This window comes from Musca autumnalis, unplaced genomic scaffold (genome assembly GCF_047663935.1).
Source record: "Musca autumnalis isolate F117 unplaced genomic scaffold, ASM4766393v1 scaffold_4, whole genome shotgun sequence".
Lineage (NCBI taxonomy): Eukaryota > Metazoa > Arthropoda > Insecta > Diptera > Muscidae > Musca > Musca autumnalis.
In genome coordinates, this window is record NW_027411977.1 from 22,662,074 (window position 1) to 22,683,704 (window position 21,631).

The window sequence follows — 21,631 nt, forward strand, 5'->3', positions numbered from 1 at the left end:
TGCATTCATGAGTCATAAGGAAAAAGAAATGACACATCATCAATTTAAGTTTCAGTATTTATTTTCATTAATACTTTAGTATTCGTCTTTTCTTAATATCTTAAGCTTGTTTCTTAGACTTAGTCACATCATTCACAATATCATCCAATTTTTGGGCAAATGCTTCAAAGGAAAATTTCTGTTGTACCCGCTTGTGGCCCATGACACCCATACGTTCTCTTAGACGATCATCTTTAAAAACATTCGACATGGCTACGGAGAAAGAATCCTCTTTGGGATCACACAAAAATCCAGTTGAGTTGTGTACAATAGTTTCCGTTGGTCCTCCAGAATTTACTGCAATTACCGGCTTTGACATGTACATGCCTTCCAAAGGTACAATACCAAAGTGTTCATTAGCCGGTGTATAGAGCAAGCAATGGGCCAAATGTAACAACATGAATTTCCCATCATCGTTGGGGGAACGCAACAAAACAACATTCTCCTGTAAATTATTTTCCTTTACCAAATCATCCAGCTCCTTGTAGTGTTCAACATTTTCCACAACTCTGGTATCATAGCCACCAGCCACAACCAAACGACAACGTTTCCAATCACTGGCACTTAAGTTTTTACTCAATTGGCAAAAAGCTTTCAGTGCCAAAGGATGATTCTTTTTACGTTCATAGCGATTTATATCAAGGAACACAAATGAATTATTTGGCAAATTAACCGGAGCTTTTGCCAAGAAACTCGCTTCATTGGAGAGCATTTTATGTTGCATATCGTCAAAGTACTTTGTATTCAGTGATGGATACAAAACATTGGGCACAACATTGAGCCGCCGAAATGTTTCCTGGAAGACACGTAAAGTAAACTTTGAATTCACCAATGTCACATCTGACATTCCAATCGTAAACTCTTCCAAAAAGTTTATGGGTGCTCGATATAACTTCTTCAGGCAGCCACCTTCAGCACTCAGCAACTGATCTGGAAAGTGACAGTAGAATATAATTTTCGGCCTGCCTCTGGCCAAACGCAATATTGGAATGCCCACGGAAATTTGATCACAGAATATCACATCATACTGCTCCCGGCTAGTTAAATAGAACGAGGCAAAAAATGCTGCATACAACATGCGGAAATAGGCACAAAATGCATAGAAACGTCCAAATATCTTTCTTGGTAGCCAATCACCAACTATCCTCACTTGGAAACTGCCATCCACTGTTTCCTTGAAACAATGACCTGGATCATGATGATTTGTTAAGAAGCTGACTTCGTGACCACGAACTTTTAATGCCAATGCAGCATCGACAACAAGGCGTTCAGCACCTCCAATCCCCAAATCAGGGTGTAGAAATAGAACACGAACCATTATCAGCCGGAAAATTGATTCTTATCTTAAAAAACCACATCAATCAGGCATCAAAAGTAAACGTTGTTTGTCTCTGGGCTCAAAATCTCTAGAGCTCAAAGTAAGGCCGGTGTAAAAACCGACGCAGTCAAACATATGACTGCTTCAAAGAAAACATGCAACATGGCAATCCTTACGAACCACAAGGGCTATTAGTAGAGCTGGCAAAAAATCGATGGTACTATCGATAGAATCGATTATTTTTTAATATTCAATATCGATAGATAGTTTTGTCTATCGATATTATCGGATAAAAAACACAAACCTAAAATCTTTTGAAATAAATAAAAATTACACGGCTGTTTGGTATTTTTTAATGTGCGAAAGTATGTCCGTAGTAACTCGGGAAAAGTAAATTTTATTTTGTCTTTTTATTAAATAAAAAACAAGTGTTTTTTTCTCCTACATATTTCTGTGAAATATTTGTGCAAAATGTCAACAAAAAGGTGATGATAACCATAATATCGATTTTTTGAAATGAAACATCGAAAATGTCTAAAGTGGGGTATACACGATCAGTTTTGACTGTGAGTTTTGCTCAAATAATCGGTTGCTTGCCAGTGTGGCCGTTAATTTTTGTCAGTCATCAGGCAACCACAAAATATTTTGTGGTTGCTGGACTGTTTGACATTTATCGATATTTCCGAAAAAATCGACAGTCAAAACTGATCGTGTGTACCCCGCTTAATGTTGGGGGAATATGGATAGTTTGCCAGCTCTATAATATTTGGAAAGTTCCAGAACCTGCAAGAAGCTTTTTTTAACACGATAAAATTTTTTCCTTTATGTTTTTGGAAAAATTAGTAGATTCTTGCAGTTCTACGTGTAGCCATGCCACTTAACTACATTTTGCCGGCGATAAAACAATCGATGACGTTTGTTTCGATAAGTCATCGAGTAGGGCAAAACGATTTGTAGATCCCTAACCTCTCGCACGTGGAGGAAAAAATACTACATTATTTTTTGAAAAACAGTTTGAAATGGTGAAAGTACAGAAACCAGCACCGAAATCCTTTAAGGATGCACCAAATAAAGCCAACAAAGTAAAGGGTGTCAAAAAGGGTAAACCAGCAAAAGAAAGTAAAGCTCTTCCCGCAACAAATGTTGAAGTAAAGAAGGCAAAGAAAAAGTTGGTTGAAAAGGCTGTCCAAGAACAAGAGTTGGAGCAGCAAGTGAAATCCATTAATAATGTTGAAAAGACTGCAAAAGAAGGCAAGAAAAAGAATAAAAAAGAGAAGCAAGTAGAAACACCTAAAGATGTAACACCACCCACAAAGAAAAATGCCGATAAGGCAGCACCAGCCAAACCCCAACAGCCTGTTAAAGAAGCTCCTCCTGCAAAGAAACAAGTTCCTGAAACAAAACAAGCCCAAAAGAAGAAACCTGCTGGCGAAGAGAAACAACAACAACCTTTACCCAAGAAACAAAAGCAAGAAACAGAGCAACAACAACCAACTAAAAAACAGAAGAAAAGCGCCGAGCCACAAAAACAAGATAAAGAGCAAAAAGTAACAGCAGCTCCAGCCACAAGCAAAAAAGATGGAAAAAATCAAAAGAAAGTTGGTGTTGCTGCTGCCAAGAGTAAAGTCACTACCCAACAGCAACAAGTTAAAACACAAAAGAAAGGTGCCAAGGCTGATAAGAAAAACAAGCCACAAGTAGACAAGAAGCTAAAGAAAAAGAAGAAGAAGCAAGATAAATTGGAAACATTAGAACCCATTCCCGTCGATGAGGAGCAATTTAATAAAGCTGTCAACTTGGAAAATGTTAAGAAAATTGCCAAAGCCCTCAAAACTCTGGTTGAAAAAGAAGTCAATGAAAAGAAAAACGCCTCGATTTTCACCGACTACAGATATTTCTTGAATGTCAGCAGCTACAAAATTCCCAATTGTCCTAAACGTATGGTCAAATTGTAAGTAAATCTTTAAGTGCATAAAAAAGAGATTTCTGATTTTTGTTTCTTACCACTAGGAATCTGCAACACTCCCTGGTTAATCCCGAGGAAGATGATGTTGTTGTTATAGTACCAGATTTGCAGCGAGGTGCCAAGGTTGATTATGAACCCACCATTCAACACTATGAAGATGTTTTCCGTGAGGCTGGAGTTTCAAATCTTAAAATCGTTCCCTTCAATCAATTACGCAAAGAATGCACCACATTCGAAGCCAAACGTAAATTTTCCAACACCTACGACTACTTCCTATGCGATGGTCGTATACAGGGCCATGTGGTTGGTTTCTGTGGTAATCCTTTCCAGAAACCACGCACAACATTCCACGCTGTGCGTTTGAATGACCCAAAGAAAATCAAACAAGAGGTGGATCGTGCATTAAAACGTACTGGCTACAGACAATTGACCAAGGGTGATCTAATTTCCATACCCGTGGGCAATCACCACTACAATGTCAATCAGTTGGCTGAGAATATTATGCATGTTGTTGAACAATTGAAAACCATTTATCCCGGTGGTTGGGGCAACATTAGACATATGAATTTGAAAATTGACATTAAGGGAACCTCATCGATGCCAATATATGCCAATTTGGCTGGTCCACCTGCCGAAACCCCCAATGTTATTGGGGAACGTGAACAGCGCATGCTTAAATTGAAGAAGGAGGCCAATGAAGTTTTGGAACAATTTAACTTGAGTAAGACGGGAGAATTCGTTAAGTTGGATAAGGAACAAGTTCAACGTAAACGTCAAATTAAGGAAGCACGTAAGGCATTGTTGGCAGATGTAGATGAAGGTGAAGAGACCCCAGCCAAAAAAGCAAAGAAAGATAAAACAGAAAAGAAAGTAACAGAAGAAGATGATGATGAGGAAGATGATGAAGAAGTTGAGGAGGATGACAACGAAGAAGCTGAGGAGGATGACGATAAAGAAGCTGAGGATGATGACGATGAAGAAGCAGAGGATGACGAAGAAGCTGAGGATGATGACGATGAAGAAGCAGAGGATGATGATGACGAAGAAGATGAGGGTAATGAAGAAGACGACGATGATGATGAAGAAGAAGAAGAAGACGATGATGAATAAAGTAATTACATGTTAGTCTTTAGTTTATAGTTAAGCTTTTACTGCTCTATTTTTTATTATGTACGTACAAATACATATACAATAAATGCATTTTAGAAATAAAATGAATTTTAATGGAAAATATAGAGTTGTTATAATCTGGCACTGAGTTTATCTCCAGTTCTAGGAATGTTTCAGATAGATTTTTCCACCGGGTATTTTCGCGGACCACACTGACTACACATAGCATATCGCAGATCGATATGTTGCATCGTATGTGGTTAACAAGGTTTCTTTATCTGCAACCCAAGTTCTGCTGCTAGGTACTTGAGGACCTTGTTCCTACATCTCAGCTTGTCGCAGATAGGGGTCGAATGCGACCCGTAGAATATTGGTGAGTTAGTGGTCAGAATTCTGCAGAATATATGACCGTATATTTATGGGCCGATTCCGTACAGCGAGGCGAGTCATGTCGCGTCGTCTATCGTCTCTGTGACAAAATTTAAAAAATGCACTACGTACAGCGATAGAAAATAATCGTCGATAACAAGTTATTTTTATTTTTTTTTTATTTTATTTTTATTCGTTAGTAAAAATGTACGGCGACAGCTAATTTGTTGTCGCCGGAAAATGAACATTTCGGCGACAAAATTTGACGACGTCAGGCGATATTGCCATACGGAATCGAAAAATTGCATTTGGCGACGCGACACGACTCGCCTCGCTGTACGGAATCGGCCCATTAGTATTGGTTGTTTGCAGATTCGACGCGTAGAAAAATGTGATAAGATCAGCCAAATAGAGGTTCAGCCTTTTACAAATAACATCAGGGAAGGCACCAAGGGGCCACCTAAGCAATGCTCAGGTGATAAAGTAATGGGTCGATTCCGTATTGCGACACGAGTCGTGTCGCGTTGTCAGTCGTCTCTGCGACAAAATTTAAAATTTGTATTACGTAAAACGATAGAAAATAATTGCCGATAACAAGTTATCGGCGATGTAGCGGAGCGTTTTTGTTTTGATTTGAATAAATGAGAAAAAATATCAGAACAAATTGTAAACAAAAGGAATATTTTTCTAAAATCATAAGCTCAGAAGAGATATACTTAATGTAGCATCTATAAGAAGACATTTAAGAGGAAAATCGAATCCTTTAGACCTGCATCAGCATTGTGAGTAGATGTTTTGTTTCCAACAAACATCAAAATAATTGTTTATAATTTAGGTTTAAATGCTATTCTCGGCTTCCAAAAGACGCTGTTCTTTATATAGGGGTTATCATGAATGAAATTTCGCCGTGTTTTTCCGTCGTTGCAACTTAAGGGAGAAAGTAAAAAAAATCACGGGGAATTGCCGTTCATGATAACCCCTATAGTAGAGGCATTAAAACTTTTCGTTTTTTGCAGAAGGAAGTTTTCAAAGATCCCATGGCAATGATTTTTATCTCGTTATGGCTCAACCCACATTCTCAATGGTATCATTGAAGTGTTGCAGTCAATAGAGGAAAAATTGTGTTAACGTTGTTGTAGTTACGGTATTCTTATTATTAACTAATTTTCTCTTAATTGTTGCTTTAAAATGAATTCACACTCTGTGCAATTCATCTGGTGTACGGTGATGGACCACAACTACTTAATTGCTCCGCAACATCCTTCCATACTCCATACTGACTCCACGAGCTACGTTTTCAACCAGCATTTCAAATTGCTGTTTTGTAGTAATTTTTCCCATTATAAGTACTCAAAAAAAAAAAAAAAACATATAATACTAAACAAATTCACTTAAAATACATGAACATTTTACTTATGTTTCAATTTTTCGTTGTTATTCACTTGTAAATATGCACGGCGACTGCTAATTTGTTGTCGCCCGAAAATGAACTTTATGGCGACAGAATTTGACGGCTTCGGGCGACTTTTGCCATACGTAATGTAAAAATTGCATTTGACAACGCGAGACGACTCGTGTCGCAATACGGAATCGACCCATAAATCATTTCCGAAAAAATCAAGACCTAGTATGATTGATTTCCCCATAAAAGAATATACGGAACAAGTGTCGTTTAGGGGCACCTCTCGGATCGGTCTGAAATGTTTACCATTGGTAGCCCTTGGGATCCTGAACACAACGATAGAAATCTTTCCGGAGGGGGGGGGGGGGTGAGTCCATACTTCCCGAGAAAGGGTCTTGACTTTTATACTTTTATTACCATTATTTCTAAAGGCCTGCGTACATAAGCTACCTCGCCTGCTTACCTTGCTTGCTTCTGATAAAAGAATAAAGAAGAAAAGGGCAACCCAGTCTGAAATTTGCTCGGCCTTCTTTATTCATTTACTAGGCGTTTACACAAGACAGACTATCTGCAAATACAACTCTGATTTACTAACACATACATACATTTGTCGTTTGTCTCCCAGCTGTCCATCATTTTTTTCAGAGACAGTAGCCTTAACAAATGTTTGACGTTTTTGTAAAAATGAAATGAAACGATAATTGAAATGTGTTGAAAATAAAAGAATATGAACAAAAACAAAATATGTGAACGGAAAACAAAAAGAAATCGACGAATTTCATTCATAATTTTACAACTGTTTTTGCAGTTGTCTGGACGCCTACGGCAAGTTTTGGGTTTTTGACAATCAATACATGTACTCAACTGTCCTGTCATGTGTAAACGCAGGGTTATTTTTATTATGCCAGAAATGAAGTAGGAAAGTTGCCTTGCCAGGCGAGGCAGCTTATGTACGCAGGCCTTTATACCTATGCAATATGGGACTTGTTTTAAAGCTCACGAAGAGTACTTTCCAATGCCGCTAATAGCTAATAACGGTAACTAGATTTTCTAATAATAATGTTTTAAATTATTATATGTACGTCAACATAATAAAAAAGTGTTACTAAGTACACGGCCTTCGGCCGGGGATAACGACTATCTCCTATTCTTCTTCTCTTTTAGGCCATGTTTATATTATAGCCTTTTGCAGGGTTAACCTTCTTAATAAGGATTTATTTGACGTATACGCAATCGAATTGACGTTTGAAACCCAGTGGGTTTGTTAAATCCGATTATATATAAACGTACTATTAAATTGCAAGTGTTCATATGATTTAATGCGGCTCATACACTATCAAATTGGCTTATCCAGCCGATGAACCCCTTCTGTACGTGTGTGCTTGATAAGTGTGTAGCAAAGCATTCAATCAGCCTTCAATCTGCAAGCGAAATCTTCAAGTTTTTTATTTCTTTATAAACACAATTGCTCTGTTTCAGAACCTGCAAGAAGCCATTTGGTCTGTTCCAGAACCTGCAAGAAGCTACTATTTCTTACTACGATAACATTTTTTCCTTTATGTTATCGAAAAAAAAGTAAAAATTACTAGATTCTTGCAGTTCTGGAACAAACCAATTATTTTTTACTACGATAACATTTTTGCCTTTATGTTATCGAACAAAATAGTAGAAATTAGCAGATTCTTGCAGTACTGGAACAGGCCAAAAGTTGTGTTTTTTTTTCAAAATTTATTTTTGACAAACTTTGAAAATAAACCATATGGTCTGTTCCAGAACTGCAAGAATCTACTAATTTTTACCATGGTATAAATAAAGAGGTAGATTTAAATGAAAAAAATCTATAGAACCCTTGTTTTTCCTGAATTCCTAAAACTTCAAAATTAAGCAACAAGTGGGTTTGTTTACAACACCAATTTTGAGCATTTTATAAAAATCGCGAAAAATGAATGAAGGACCAATGTTTCTCCGCATAATCAAGTTGTGGATATGATAAAATGTTTGTTTCAATGATAACCTGACGAATTATTTCCCTAAAAATGTTCCAAAAATAATTTTAAAAATCATTGAATTCGATTGTTTTTAAAATTGTTTGGCATTTTATTCAAACACCACATACACACATACACAGTCTGTGTATATTGTTTTGAAGTTTTAGGAATACTCGAATGAAAAAATTTAAATTGACATAAAGCTTTGGCTAACCTTTCTTATTAAACCATGATTTTTACTACTTTTTTCTTTGATAACATATGGTTTGTTCCAGTACTGCAAGAATCTACTAATTTTTACTATTTTCTTCGATAACATAAGGGAAAATATGTTATCGTAGTAAAAAATAGTAGCTTCTTGCAGGTTCTGGAACAGAGCAATATTCATCGAATTGACTGGGTTTCATTTTGAATATCAAAACTACCCAGAAATGAATGTCCGACACATCTGAACAATTTCGGAAGCAAAATCGTTCAGACATCGTTCCGATTTCTAAACAATTTTTCGGTGGGGAAATAGTTCAGATTTTGTACCGATTTTGTTCCGACATCGGAGCGAATGTCGGAAATAAATTTCCCTTCCGAAATTCCCTAGGATTTTCTTCAGATTTTGTTCCGAAATTATGTCAACCACTTCATACAACTTACGTTAAGATATCGTTACGATTTTGGATCCGACATCGGACGTTGCGTCCGAATTTTGTTTCGAAAATTTGTCAAAGAAATAATTTACATATGGTCTGTTCCAGAACTGCAAGAATCTACCATTTTTTACTATTTTTTCCGATAACATAAAGGAAAAAATGTTATCGTAGTAAAAAATAGTAGCTTCTTGCAGGTTCTGGAACAAAGCATTAATATTAAGAATCGACGGTATATCTTCTTCTGTGCTTCTTTGAAAATAAATGACATCCCCCACCAGTTTTCATGCTTTTTGTGCCATTTATTACTCAAATAATTCAGTTTTAATTCAAAACGATGGATCTTTTCCATTATTTTATTTATATTCGTTCGTTTGATTTTGTTAGTCCCGGGCCACACTAGACATATTTCAATGAAATTATGACACGAAACTTTGCGTTTTTTGGGAAAAATGCTTAATTTCACGATTTCATTTGTTCTGAAATTTTGCTGTGTTGCTGTGTGTTGTATTCGTATGAAACAAACAGACCGTTTTATTTAAAATTTTTTTTTTACTTTCATGTCAAAATTTCATTGAAATTACTCTTAGTGTGGCCCGGGACTTACGAAAATGAAAAGCTTCCATTTGTCAATCGCTATGAAAACCAAATTGTGTCTTCGTTCATTAAATCGACGAACGAATGGGCAAAAGCTTTTTATACTATGTTTACATTTACGAAATCCACTCGATTGCATCTGTCAATTCCTTTGTGTATACGTCAAATGAAAACTCATCTGAAATCGATTGGATTTCATTTGACGTTTGAGCAATGGAATTGACAGTTGAAATCGAGTGGATTTCGTAAATGTAAACCAAGCATTACAGAAACAGGCTGTTAATCTTCTTTATAAGGATTTATTTGACTTATACGCTACGCAATTGACATTTCAAATCCATTTACATTTGTATATGTCAAGGTAAATTTATAGAAGGTATGTGCATGAATTACAACAACTAACAAATTTACAAAAACAACATTGTTGGTATCGAAAATTAATTGTCAAAGAAAATATTGAATAATAGGGTCGTTCCAAAAATTTCCACAGGAAAAACATAAATACATTTTGAAAATCCTCCAAAATAGAACAAATTTGAATGACAATGTAAATATAAAGCATTCAGAACTGTGGTAGGTCATTTTTACTATAAGTTTAGGAAGGAAAACAGTATTTTATGGAGGCAAATTTCGAAGTTTCAAATTTCATGAGTAGACCCTATTACATTTTTAAAACTAAATTTACAAAAATTGTAAGAATACAGCTGATTGTCAGTTCTACCTTCTATAAATGTACCTTGGTATATGTAAACGTACGTATTATTTACTGTGTGACCTTGTTTATTGCACGAACGAAAATGGAAAGTTGATTAGTCCCAATTTACATTGGGCGAGTTTACTTGCGGCAATTGTCATTTTGTAGGAAAGAGAGGTGAGGCATATGGTAACCCTTTGCCTCTCAGCACCCTCTCTCACCTACAAACTGACAATTGCCGCAAGTAAACTCGCCTAATGTAAATTGGGACTTACCTGCGATTTTATTCATAACAAAAAGTCGAGTACGAAAAGACAACTTACTAATCGATTAACAACAGTCGACTTGCTAATCCCTAAAGAATCGAGAATGCAGGAATCGCGAATTAAGGAACAAAACATTTTAACATAAATTTATTGAATAAATAATGATAAAATAATTAATTGGCGTAGAATAAATTGTGTTAAGAACAATTAATTAAAAGAAAATTGACAATGGTTCATCGCTAAATACCGATAATTGTTTGATGGGGATTTATGTGTGTGTGTGCGTTTCCTTTATTCTAATAGCTCCAATAAACAACTGAGAAACAACAAATCGTAAATTAGAATTATTCTAATAAAAAGTGGAGGCAATCTTCAAACATTGCTAAGGGCAACGAAATTGTGGTCAGTTCAGTTGTTGTTCCAGATATCTTTCTAAATGAACCGGCGAAAATGGGGAACAGTTGAAATTGTTTATTCTTTATATATATTTTGTTTTTCAGTGCTCAGTGTGATCGGAGTGTGCTAAATTCTTGGGATTAGTGTATGTAATTTGGTGTTCAAAGGATAAATCAAACCAGCTTTGTTTCCACCGAAGCAAAGCCATAGATATACATATTCCTAAGGAAAGCTCCTCCTAGTCATTTTGAGTTGATTAATGTAAAGTCACATATTCATTCCATGGGAAGAGTTTACAAGAAACGATGACCACATAAGTACCATATTACATTACCATATCAAATTGATTCCTACAACATTTTAAATTATCATGTATTTCATTGGAAAACAGTCCACTGAAAGCACATACAAAGTTCCCCTAAGTGGTTTATTTAGAAAGAAGTATTTGAGAAGAATAGTGTTTTAAAAATTTAACTAATGTCCAATTCCTATTATTACAGACTGGTGTCTATTATATCTTTGGTCATATGGAATGTTAATGGAATATTAACGAAAAAAGAAAAATATTAACACAACTTCAAATTGTGATTGACTATTAAGTGAATTATTATGTATGTGTGTCCTGCTGTGTTAACAACAATTAAAGAGGCCATATTGAAGGCAAATGTGTGACGGTGTTGATTCTAACAAGACATTACTCCAGGAAATCTTCAGTTTAGTAGTTGGGGATTTGGAGGGTTCATTAACAAATGACAAGAACCCACTGCTGCTGTTCAATAAACAAATGTATTAGTAACAACAAAAATATATACTCATGTTCTTTAATACAAAGAAGAGGAAAAATAAAACCTACGACTATCCCTCGCTTATATTTTAGTGGTTTGCTAGCAGTGTGTCATTAATGGCTGAGTGTCTAAATGTCTATATCGATAACTTGTATTAAAATAAAACAAATTAAATATTAAGTCTACTGAAACAAAGTCAATAAACACAACACAACGCGGAGTCTATTATCATCACAATCATCGTCATCGAAAATTACAGTGTGCTGCTGTGGCCGGCCCTATTGCCGATGCAAGTTAATAAATATGCCAAAGATATATATGAAGAAACCGTTATCGGGCATGGTCATACGAAATCGTAATACCATCAAAGATGTAGTCATCACGGTAAGTGTATATATACTTAGTTATAATCTCATAGTACTTCCTTTAAGTATATTGTTTAATTTCTTTATAATTATAGACAGAACGTGTTGTTTCCATTAGGCTGTATTAATGTACACATACACGTCATCTACTCTATGAGGAGAAGTTTTACCCTATTGTTTGCTTATGTCGCATCATTGCCAACAAGTGTCAAAAATGTTTATGGGAATGAACGGTATTTCTATCAAAAACAGAAAGGCTTTATTATTGTTTAGGAGTTATATTCGAATATTTTTGAAATGATTGGCATAAACATGCCTTGGTATGCGGTTATCTACCTAGGAATAATTATTTAGTTGGAAGGAATTAAATCAATTGTTTTGGAGACATACATAGAACCAATGCAAATTGAACTAATAGTGGTATCGACATGATTTAAATGCTATTAAATGTGACGCCAAGTTTCTCCGAAATTTTCTACCGTCAGTGGAATTTGCATTTCGGCAGTCCATGTGGTAAACTGTGTGACCGTAGATTTCCCATTTTAAATTTAGCAGGCCATATGGTAAACAGTGCGAGGGTAGATTTAGTGACGAATATTTCCATATTAGTAGAGATTAAACTGTTCCACAGATATCACCCCTCCTGGAAGAGATATCATCCCACCTGGAGATGGAGATATCACATCTGCACACTCAAATATGAATCCTCTCTGAAATTCACGTACATACGTTGTGAAGAGGTTGACTGCTCTATGACCTGCTGTGCAGCTTTTGCACTGTGCACTGGTTACGAAGTCAGTGCTGATCAGAATCTGGATAGCTATTTCTAATGCTGGAAGGAATAAAGCTACAAAGATCTTTACTTCTGGCGACATAGGGGAAAATGGTCGTTATGATTTAGTTGTTGCTGGCTTCTGAAGCGGGACCACCAGGCATTTGCCCATACTTCGGAATCTCCTTTCGTAACCCCCTTGGCTTTGAATGATTTCGCCTTATGGCATTAGGATCTCGACCGGAAATGATCTTAAGCGAATTAATGCACTCTCTTCTCTTGTCACTTTTTAAGAATTCCACAAATTGTGGTTTGGCGTGACTACATTTGATTAAAATCATATTTTCCTTCTTCCTAGGGTCGAGAGAGAATTAACCATTGCCCAAAGATGTTTTCGGCTCCAATGCTAATGTTGCAATAGTTCAGATGCTCATCTACCAACCTGTTAATTTCCAACGTTAGTTCCCTCATCAGGTCCACTTTCTTAGTTCCGCCATCTTAGCTGGTAATTTCGTTCTCACTCCGGTTATTCGAGATTAGCGGCTGACTGCAACATTCTCCTATCTTAAAATCAGAATGGTTGAGACTGTGATTGATAAACTCTGAGACTGTGATTGATAAACTATTAAAAATTTGACTTGTTGGCTTTCTGAAGGTCGTTCAAAATTCACCGTTCAGAGGTAATAAAATTATGCGGTCTCCTGATTGAAACAAAAACAATGATACTACTACTCGGACGGATCCAAGTGATATAGATGGTTACCAGTTAACGTCACTTACCCGACCAGTTGACACAAAGGTTATGTCTGAGGAACGAAGGCACTCTCTAGTTATTGAGGTGGCACAATTTGAAGTCTTGCCAATAAATTACTCCTCTGAACAGTCGACACGATGGTTATGCCGGAGGAAATTTGGCAACCTCCAGTTACTCTGGTGGCACAATTTGGAGTAAATCTATTATGTCGGTTTGGCCGTCCGATTTGGGTGAAATTTGAAACACTTTAAATGTAATATAAGGACACTTTTCGAATCGCTTTGAAACGTGTACAGATGACAGTTGTTGATGTTCTGATAACAGTATATTATATATATTTGTAGCCTTTGGGAAATCCGTATGTTCCCAACAACCCCACATCCTTTCATAAAACCCCTACTGGTAAAAAATAGTAAACTAAGATTTATTTGCGCAGCAGTATTTGTGATTGAAATATCTGGGTCTAATGCACCGCGTACCTCCACTCAAAAAGTTTTAAATTTTTTGCTCTTATATCCTTTTTAATATTACTACTCAGAGTTTTGAAGCTTTTACAGCTGGCAATCCTTGAAGTTCTGATTACAATGATGTAATTATTTTCCATGTCTCTTGAGATAAGCTTTGCGAAAATTTCCAAAACCCCTACAGCCAACAACAAAAAGGAATTTTAGTATGAAAATTTAGGAAAATAGAGTCTTATTCCCAACTCTTCAGTTTAAGGTCACTTCTTGAATCGTTTTGAAACAGCTTTGCAGCTGATAGTTGGAATTTTGGCTTTCCCTGAAGCACTATACATCGTAATAATGGTGAATACGACAAGAACTATCTAAGATGAATTTAATACCGATTTGAGTCCCTACACTTGACTTGTTTGGAAATGCTGGGTAGCCAAAGAAAAGTTAAATGACCTTGTTTATCGTCATAACCATGTTTTTAAAATAAATAATAAATCTGTATTTCGACATTCTGACAGTTCATACAAGTTTTCAGTTTTTAGTTCAAATTTCGATTGCACCAATATTTGTTTGAAAAAAATTCGCATTAAAATTATTCAGCGTGTCATTTGTTCTGTGTGATTCATATTCAATTATTAAACAAAAAAAAAACATGTGTACATAAATACTTATACATACATATGTATATCTAAATATATAAACTAATAACATTTTATCGATCGCCACAGTTGAATGACATGGTAAAAATACTCCAATACACTTTAATTATGACTCAAAGCGTTTTAAAGATAAGCAAAATAATAGCAGAATATTAATTTTGTTTGCCAATAATACAAATTCAATACCATTGTATTATTTTGTAATCAATTATGGGATTGGATCATTTTGTGGGTGTTCTATTAAAAGTAAATATTTTATAACTTTAGTCGAATATAGAAAAATTGTATGTTGCTTCGTCTTTACACCCATGTCAAGGCAAATAAAAAAGATAATCTTATCTTTATTATACGAAATTTTATATTAAATTGTTAACCATGATCTAATTGCTTGTGAAATTATTCGTTGAATACACCATTTCCAATTTGAACAGCAATAATTTTAACAATGAACTTGAATTCCTCCGCAACTACTGGATCTAATTTAACCTTTTTCACGGGAAAACTGATGGTGTTATCTGTCGATAACTATGAAAATATTCCTATCCCTTCAAAAGCTACAGAATTTTTACAAAAAAAAAAAAAAAAAAAAAAAAAAAAAAAACGATTCTGAAACACTGTGCGCCGGATACCACAGATCGCTATTTTGCATTATAGTAAGTGAACAAGTTTTTTTGTCAGCACTCAGCTATGCTTTTCTTCGTCTAGCTTTTTCTAATATTGCATAGTTATAGTGTAGGGTATCAGCCGATATTGTTTACCCAATACATCTATAGACATTTTTTCATGAAGCTAAAAAAATGCCACGACTCTAAAATCAATTTCAAATATTATTCATTTTAGACTATACCAATAATTAAATTATTTAGCGTCTTAATACATTAGCGTTAAAAGTTAAAAACTAATTACTGTTTTCATTTTTTTTTGTTTATCAATACCACACACATGTTAAACGTTAGTAATTTACACATTTTGTTTGCAGGTCTGGCAAACTGTTTACGTTTAGCGATTTCATTTTGTTGAGCTAAGTAAATAGCATACAAATGTGTTTGAAAATTAAATATTACAAAAACTAATTTATATACTTAGGTACTTATCTAAACATACATATGCTAGTCAAACACTAGCACCAGAGTTAGAGTGTTATTCAGCGTAAATGTTGGCCAACAAAGGCGTTTATTGAAATATTCATTAATTTCTACGATAAAACATCCCTCTATATGTTGGGAGAATCTAATTGCTACAATTACACAATCTTACAAGTATAAATGACCAACTTTGTCTTTTGGGGAATTGATACGAGTCCCATTAGATTTCTAACAAAGACATAGAAATAAAAATGTAGGAAAACTCAATTGTTAACATTTTTCATAACAACATTAATACCAATTTCAACCGATAAAGCAATCACCTTCCTAAATTCGCCTTGACTTCATATATTTTGTATCCTGCTCCGTATAGGACAGATTAATAAAAGACAATTGATTAAATTTTGTATTATTCTGGGTAGATCTTAATAAATTCTGACAATTTAGTTTATAAAAAAGTAAAAAAAGCCTGAATATTTTGAAAAGCAAAGTAAAATAAACCGGTTGCCACATACACCTTGTTTATTACACCATGGGCATATAAGGCCCATACCTATATACGTCCGAATACCCAGGGCGTGCGTGGTGAAAAAGTAGAACACATGTATTCTTATGAGAACTACCGAAATACGTCGAGCGTATACTTTTTGTAAGTTGAAAAAGTTTAACTTTGACAGAACGTTATTGTTTGTATGTGTGTGTTTTGTATTTTAAAAACAGAAGCCCAACAAAACATGAAATACGATTCATTGCAAAAGGAAATTATTTGTTTTAAGAATGAAAACATTTAAGTAAGTTTCGGTCGCGGATTTTGTGTTTTAAATGTGATTTGGGACTCAACGTATTTGGGTAATACGGACGCTCAAAGAGCGTTGTTTTGGTAAGTTGGTGAAATATTTGTGTACGTCCCGTCGTTATTTAGGTTTAGCAGTAAGGTAGGTGCATGTATTACAGCAACCATGGCACAATTACCCAGGTAGTGGCATCGTAAAATTTTGAATATGGTATGTCAAAACTTTCTTTATGTTGTTGGGAAAATAATTTTTTTTATAAAGGGATTTCACTTTTCATATTCGATGAGCAGGTGTGATACCACTACCTGGCAGTTCTGCCATGACAGCAACTAACAAATTTACATAAACAAAACATTGTTGTTTTTGAAAATTAAATGTCTAAAAATATTGAATAATAGGGTCGTTTTAAACATTTTCTCAGGAAAACAAATACATTTTGAAAATCCCCTAAAATAGAAAAAATTGAATCAACATGTAAATATAAAGCATTCAGAACTTTCGTAGGTAACGAGGGTATATACACGTTCATACGGGCAAAATGTGCCTCATCCAAATAATGGTTTTAGTCCAAAAGTATGTTTGGACCAGGGTTTCGGAGTCGAGGTATTTTTGGCTCGACTCCGACTCCAGACGAGTTTTTTTCACGACTCCGACTCCGACTCCGGGTCGACTCCTATACCACTAACAATGAATAAAATGGGCACAATTTTTTAACTTTTTCCTATATTTTGGCCTATATAGGCTAATGTGTTATTTTTATTTACATATTCGTTAGAAAGGGCATTCGTTCGAATACTTTCGAACATATCAATATTGTTTCTGTCGAATCTTACATTGAAAAATAGCAAAGTTAGAAAGTTTTTGCCGGGTTTAATTTTTTTGCATGAGTATATTCTGGACGGAATTCTTCCGCGTGAGAAAATCTTTAAGCTTTCAAAATATGTATAAATTAAATGAAGCAATAAAAATCATTAGGACTACATGCAATAAAAATTATAAGCAGTTAATGACCAAGTTTCAAACTGGATGTAAGCCAACATTTTAGTGTAAAGCTCAATAAAAGCCATTTTTCATGATTTTTTTTCGAGAAAACTACGTAACTTTTTGGCATATTTTTATACCCTCAGCATTTATGCTAACGAGGGTATATACACTTTCATATGAGCAAAATGTGCCTCATCGTATGTTTGGACGAAATGTGTTTCAGACAATTTGGAATCGATTTAGCAATGTCCGTCCGTCTGTCTGTCTGGCTGGCTGGAGCGCACGATAACTCTCGAACGGAAAACCCGATTCGGTTCAAATTTTGGCTTTCGTAATATTTTACCCAAACTTAGTTTATGTTCGAAGATGGGCTATATCGGTCCACTCCTTCCGGTACCTCCCCCACAAAAGTTCGAAAATGTTCGGAAAATTTGTGCGCACGATAACTCTTGAAGGGAGTAACCCATTTGGTCAATACTTTGCCCATCGTGAAATGTGTACCAGACTTAAATGAGGTTTCAATATGGACTCAATCGGTCCACTCCTTCGGGTACCTCCCACACAAAATTTCGGAAAAGTTTAGTTTAGGACCATCTCTCGAATCGCTTTGATTTTTGTTTTTGTTTTAGCAACTTGTATTCATTGCCCTGCATACGATGGTACAAGTTTTATCAGGAGCAAGTCCATACTTCCTGAGAAAATAGTCTGAAAGTTGCAAAAAACCCCTATGACACCGTGTAAGGTGGTTGGAGCGCAAGATAACTCTCGAACGGATCTGCCGATTCGGTCCATAATTTGGCCTTAGTAATATTTTGTCCCAACACAGTTTAAGTTTGAACATAAGCCATATCGGTCCACTCCTTCAGGTACCTCCCCACAAAAGTTCAAAAATGTTCGGAAAAATTGTTCGTACGGTAACTCTTAAAGGGAGTGGCCGAATTGGTCTATACTTTACACATTCTAATATATCTACCAGATATAGATCAGGATCAAATATGGACTATATTTGTCCACTCCTTCGGGTACCTACCACACAAAATTTTGGATAAATTCACTTTAAGACCTGCTCTCGAATCACTTTGATATTTATTGAAGCAACTTGCATTCGCTGCCTCAATAACGGCAGTAAAAGTTTTTTCAGGGGCAAGTCCACACTTCTTGAGAAAACAGCCCGAAACTTGTAAAAAACCCCTATGGCACCATATGTAGTGGCTGGAGGGATCGAACCGATTATATTACCGAATATAGCTAGTGTGATAAAATAGTCCTATCTATCGATATCCCCGCAAATTTTGAGCTTTAATCCTATCCATACTTTTGTCGGTGCATATGGCCAAAATTTTGAAAACCCCTCTAAATATATAATTTTTTTTGGGGAAAAAATATTTCAGTCCACACAGGCTGAGGGTATATCTCTGTCGGCAAAGCCGACTGATAATTTTTTACTTGTTTTCATTGTCGTTGATCAACAACGAATTTATTATGCCTTAATTCAGAAGCTTAACCATCCGAATTTCAAATACAGCTAATAGATTTACCGAAATACATAAAGAAAGAAAGTAACGGGTAAAACTGATAAAGGACAATGAAAATGTGACAATATCGATTTCTTGGATATGGGAAACATAAATGATCTGTTCTAGAACCTGCAAGAAGCGACTATTTTTTACTACGATAGAATTTTTCCCTTTATGTTATCGGAAAAAATAGTAAATATTAGTAGATTCTTGCAGTTCTGGAACAGACCAAAAAATATATTTCGGTGGAACATTTTTGTAGAAAATTTAATTTTATTTTACTTTTTGAGTTCAAGAACAAAAAGGACATGGAAGGAACTGAGCTAGAAGGACAGCATATTCAACAGAAAGGTTCCTCCTTCCATTTAACTGAAAACATGCCTTCTAAAAATGATGAAACAATATCTCCAAAAAGCTATTTTCGCAATGATTGATGGGGCAATCAAAAAATTCATTATGTCAAAACTCAGAAATTTCAGCTACGGGATCCTTTGGGGTCCTCAATTGGGGCTTTCATTTCGAAATGGAATTTTTCCACCCCCAGATCTTGACTTCCATTTTGTGTCACAGGGTATTCAGTAAGATTTTCCATAGAAACCACAATGTCTTTAATAGAATATCTTCTCATAAAAACAAGATGAGAATACCAGTAGACATTTGTGGGAAGACCAGTAAGATTTCTAACGAAAGAGATTAAAGGTCCAATCTTAATTAATTGGATCAACAAAATAAGGATGAATATACTAAACTTCAGGGGATAGTAAATATCCTGTGAATTGTCCTTTAACTTAGTATAATATACCGTTTGCATAAATGTTTTCTTATAACTTTCTTTTAAAATAAATAATGATTTTTAAAAAAATGTTTTTTTTCCAAATTTAATTTTATATTCCTATAACGTGGAAAAAACTTTGCCCGGAGTCGGAGTCGAGTTATTTTTTCCGACTCAGACTCCGACTCCAGCAAAATTGCTCGACTCCGACTCGTAGACTCCGAAACCCTGGTTTGGACGAAATCCGCTTCAGACAATTTGGAGTCGATTTAGCAATGTCCGTCCGTCTGTCTATCTGGCTGGTGCGCACGATAACTTTCGAACGGATCAACCGTTTCCAACCAAATTATGGGTATCGTAATATTTTACCTAAACTTAGTTTATGTTCGAAAATGGGCCATATCGGTCCACTCCTTCGGATAACTCCCCCACAAAAGTTCGAAAATTTGCGCGCACTTTAACTTTTGAAGGAAGTAACCGATTTAGTTCATCTTTGCACATCCTAAAATTTCCACCAGACTTAGTTAGATAAGGTTCCAATATAGACTCAATCGGTCCACTCCTTCGGGTACCTCCCACACAAAATTTCGGAAAAGTTTAGTTTAGGACCAGCTCTCGAATAACTTTGATTTTTGTTGTAGCAACTTGTATTCACTGCCCCCATACGACGGTGTAAATTTTATCAGGGGCAAGTCCACACTTCCTGAGAAAATAACCTGAAAGGTGCAAAATAACCCGCATGAAACCGTGTGTAGTGGTTGGAGGGCAATATAACTCCCGGACGGATCTGCCGATTCGATTCTACATTTGGCCTTCGTAATATTTTTTCCAAACTTAGTTAAAGTTCGACTTCCCCCACAAAAGTTCAAAAATGTTCGGAAAAATTGTGCGCACGACAATTCTTGAAGGGAGTGACCGACTTAGTCCGTACTTTACACATCCTAATACTCCCACACAAAATTTCGGATAAGTTCACTTTAAGAACTGCTCTCGAATCACTTTGATTTTTGTTGGAGCAACTTGCATTCACTGACCACCTTTTCGATGGTATAAGTTTTTTCGGGGCAAATAAATTCTTCCTGAGAAAATTGCCCGAAAGTTGTAAAAATCCCTATGGCCCACAAATTCCAGTACTTTCCACAAAATTTAAAAAATGTCACTAAAATGGTATGCACGATATACTTTATTGAACGGGGTAACCAATATAGTCCAAACTTCTAATATTTGTCCAAATTTAGTATAACTTCTAAAATGGCCCACTGGTCCTCTTCTTAAATTACTTTCCCTGCAAAGGTTCAACATTTTGGTTTAAATGCTGTTTAGGGTCTGTTCGAAGATCCTTTGGAAATGTATACCGATGCTATTCGTTGTAGTTCTGTTTACAGCGATATTATGTTTTCTGGGGACAAGTTCATGCTTCCTGGCATACTAGTCCATTCTTTCAAGTACTTCCTCCGCAACACTTTTGAACTTTAATCCTAATCCACATTTTTGTCTGCAAGTTCAAATTTTCAAAAAGGGCACCAAAATTCTGAAAATACCCTAAATACATTCGATCTGTCCGAAGATGAGAGTTTCAATTCACATAGGCTGAGGGTATATCTCTGTCGGCAAAGCCGACTGATACTTTTTCACTTGATTTTATTACATGTTTAGGATGAATAGAAGTATTTTATGGTAGCAAATTTCGAAGTTTCAAATTTCATGAGTAGAGCCTATTACATTTTGAAAACCATATTTACAAAAAAAGTTAAAATACAGCTGATTGCCTTCTATAAATGTGCCTTGACAGGTAGTGGTATCGTCAAATTTTGATTATGTTATGTCAAAATTGTCTCTATATTGTTGGGGAAATTACAACTAAGTTATTTTTTGTACAAAGGCATTAGACACTTTATATTCG

The 21,631-nt window shown here is 35.5% G+C and overlaps 3 protein-coding genes across 11 annotated transcripts in view; 2 read left to right on the forward strand and 1 right to left on the reverse strand.

The window, feature by feature from the left end:
• Positions 1-43: 43 nt before the first annotated feature.
• Alg2 (alpha-1,3/1,6-mannosyltransferase Alg2) lies at positions 44-1,497 on the reverse strand. The gene has a single exon (XM_073986435.1). The coding sequence runs from the start codon at positions 1,355-1,357 to the stop codon at positions 101-103; it is 1,257 nt and encodes a 418-aa protein (XP_073842536.1). The 5' UTR covers positions 1,358-1,497; the 3' UTR covers positions 44-100.
• Positions 1,498-2,291: 794 nt separating this feature from the next.
• LOC141401604 (ribosomal L1 domain-containing protein CG13096) lies at positions 2,292-4,554 on the forward strand. Its single transcript, XM_073981925.1, has 2 exons — positions 2,292-3,308; positions 3,368-4,554. The coding sequence occupies exons 1-2, from the start codon at positions 2,377-2,379 to the stop codon at positions 4,431-4,433; spliced, it is 1,998 nt and encodes a 665-aa protein (XP_073838026.1). The 5' UTR covers positions 2,292-2,376; the 3' UTR covers positions 4,434-4,554.
• Positions 4,555-10,433: 5,879 nt separating this feature from the next.
• The window catches only part of LOC141401184 (hippocampus abundant transcript 1 protein), an 83,779-nt gene continuing 72,581 nt past the window's right edge, over positions 10,434-21,631 (forward strand). For 2 of the 9 annotated variants that reach the window (XM_073981152.1, XM_073981157.1), the window contains exons 1-2: positions 10,463-10,670; positions 11,287-11,955. In XM_073981152.1, coding sequence (XP_073837253.1) covers positions 11,875-11,955 — 81 coding nt within the window. In that variant the 5' untranslated portion in view covers positions 10,463-10,670; positions 11,287-11,874. Of the gene's footprint in view, positions 10,793-11,286; positions 11,956-21,631 lie in introns of all 9 variants that reach the window. The other 7 variants (XM_073981153.1, XM_073981158.1, XM_073981154.1 and 4 more) reach the window with 6 other exon arrangements.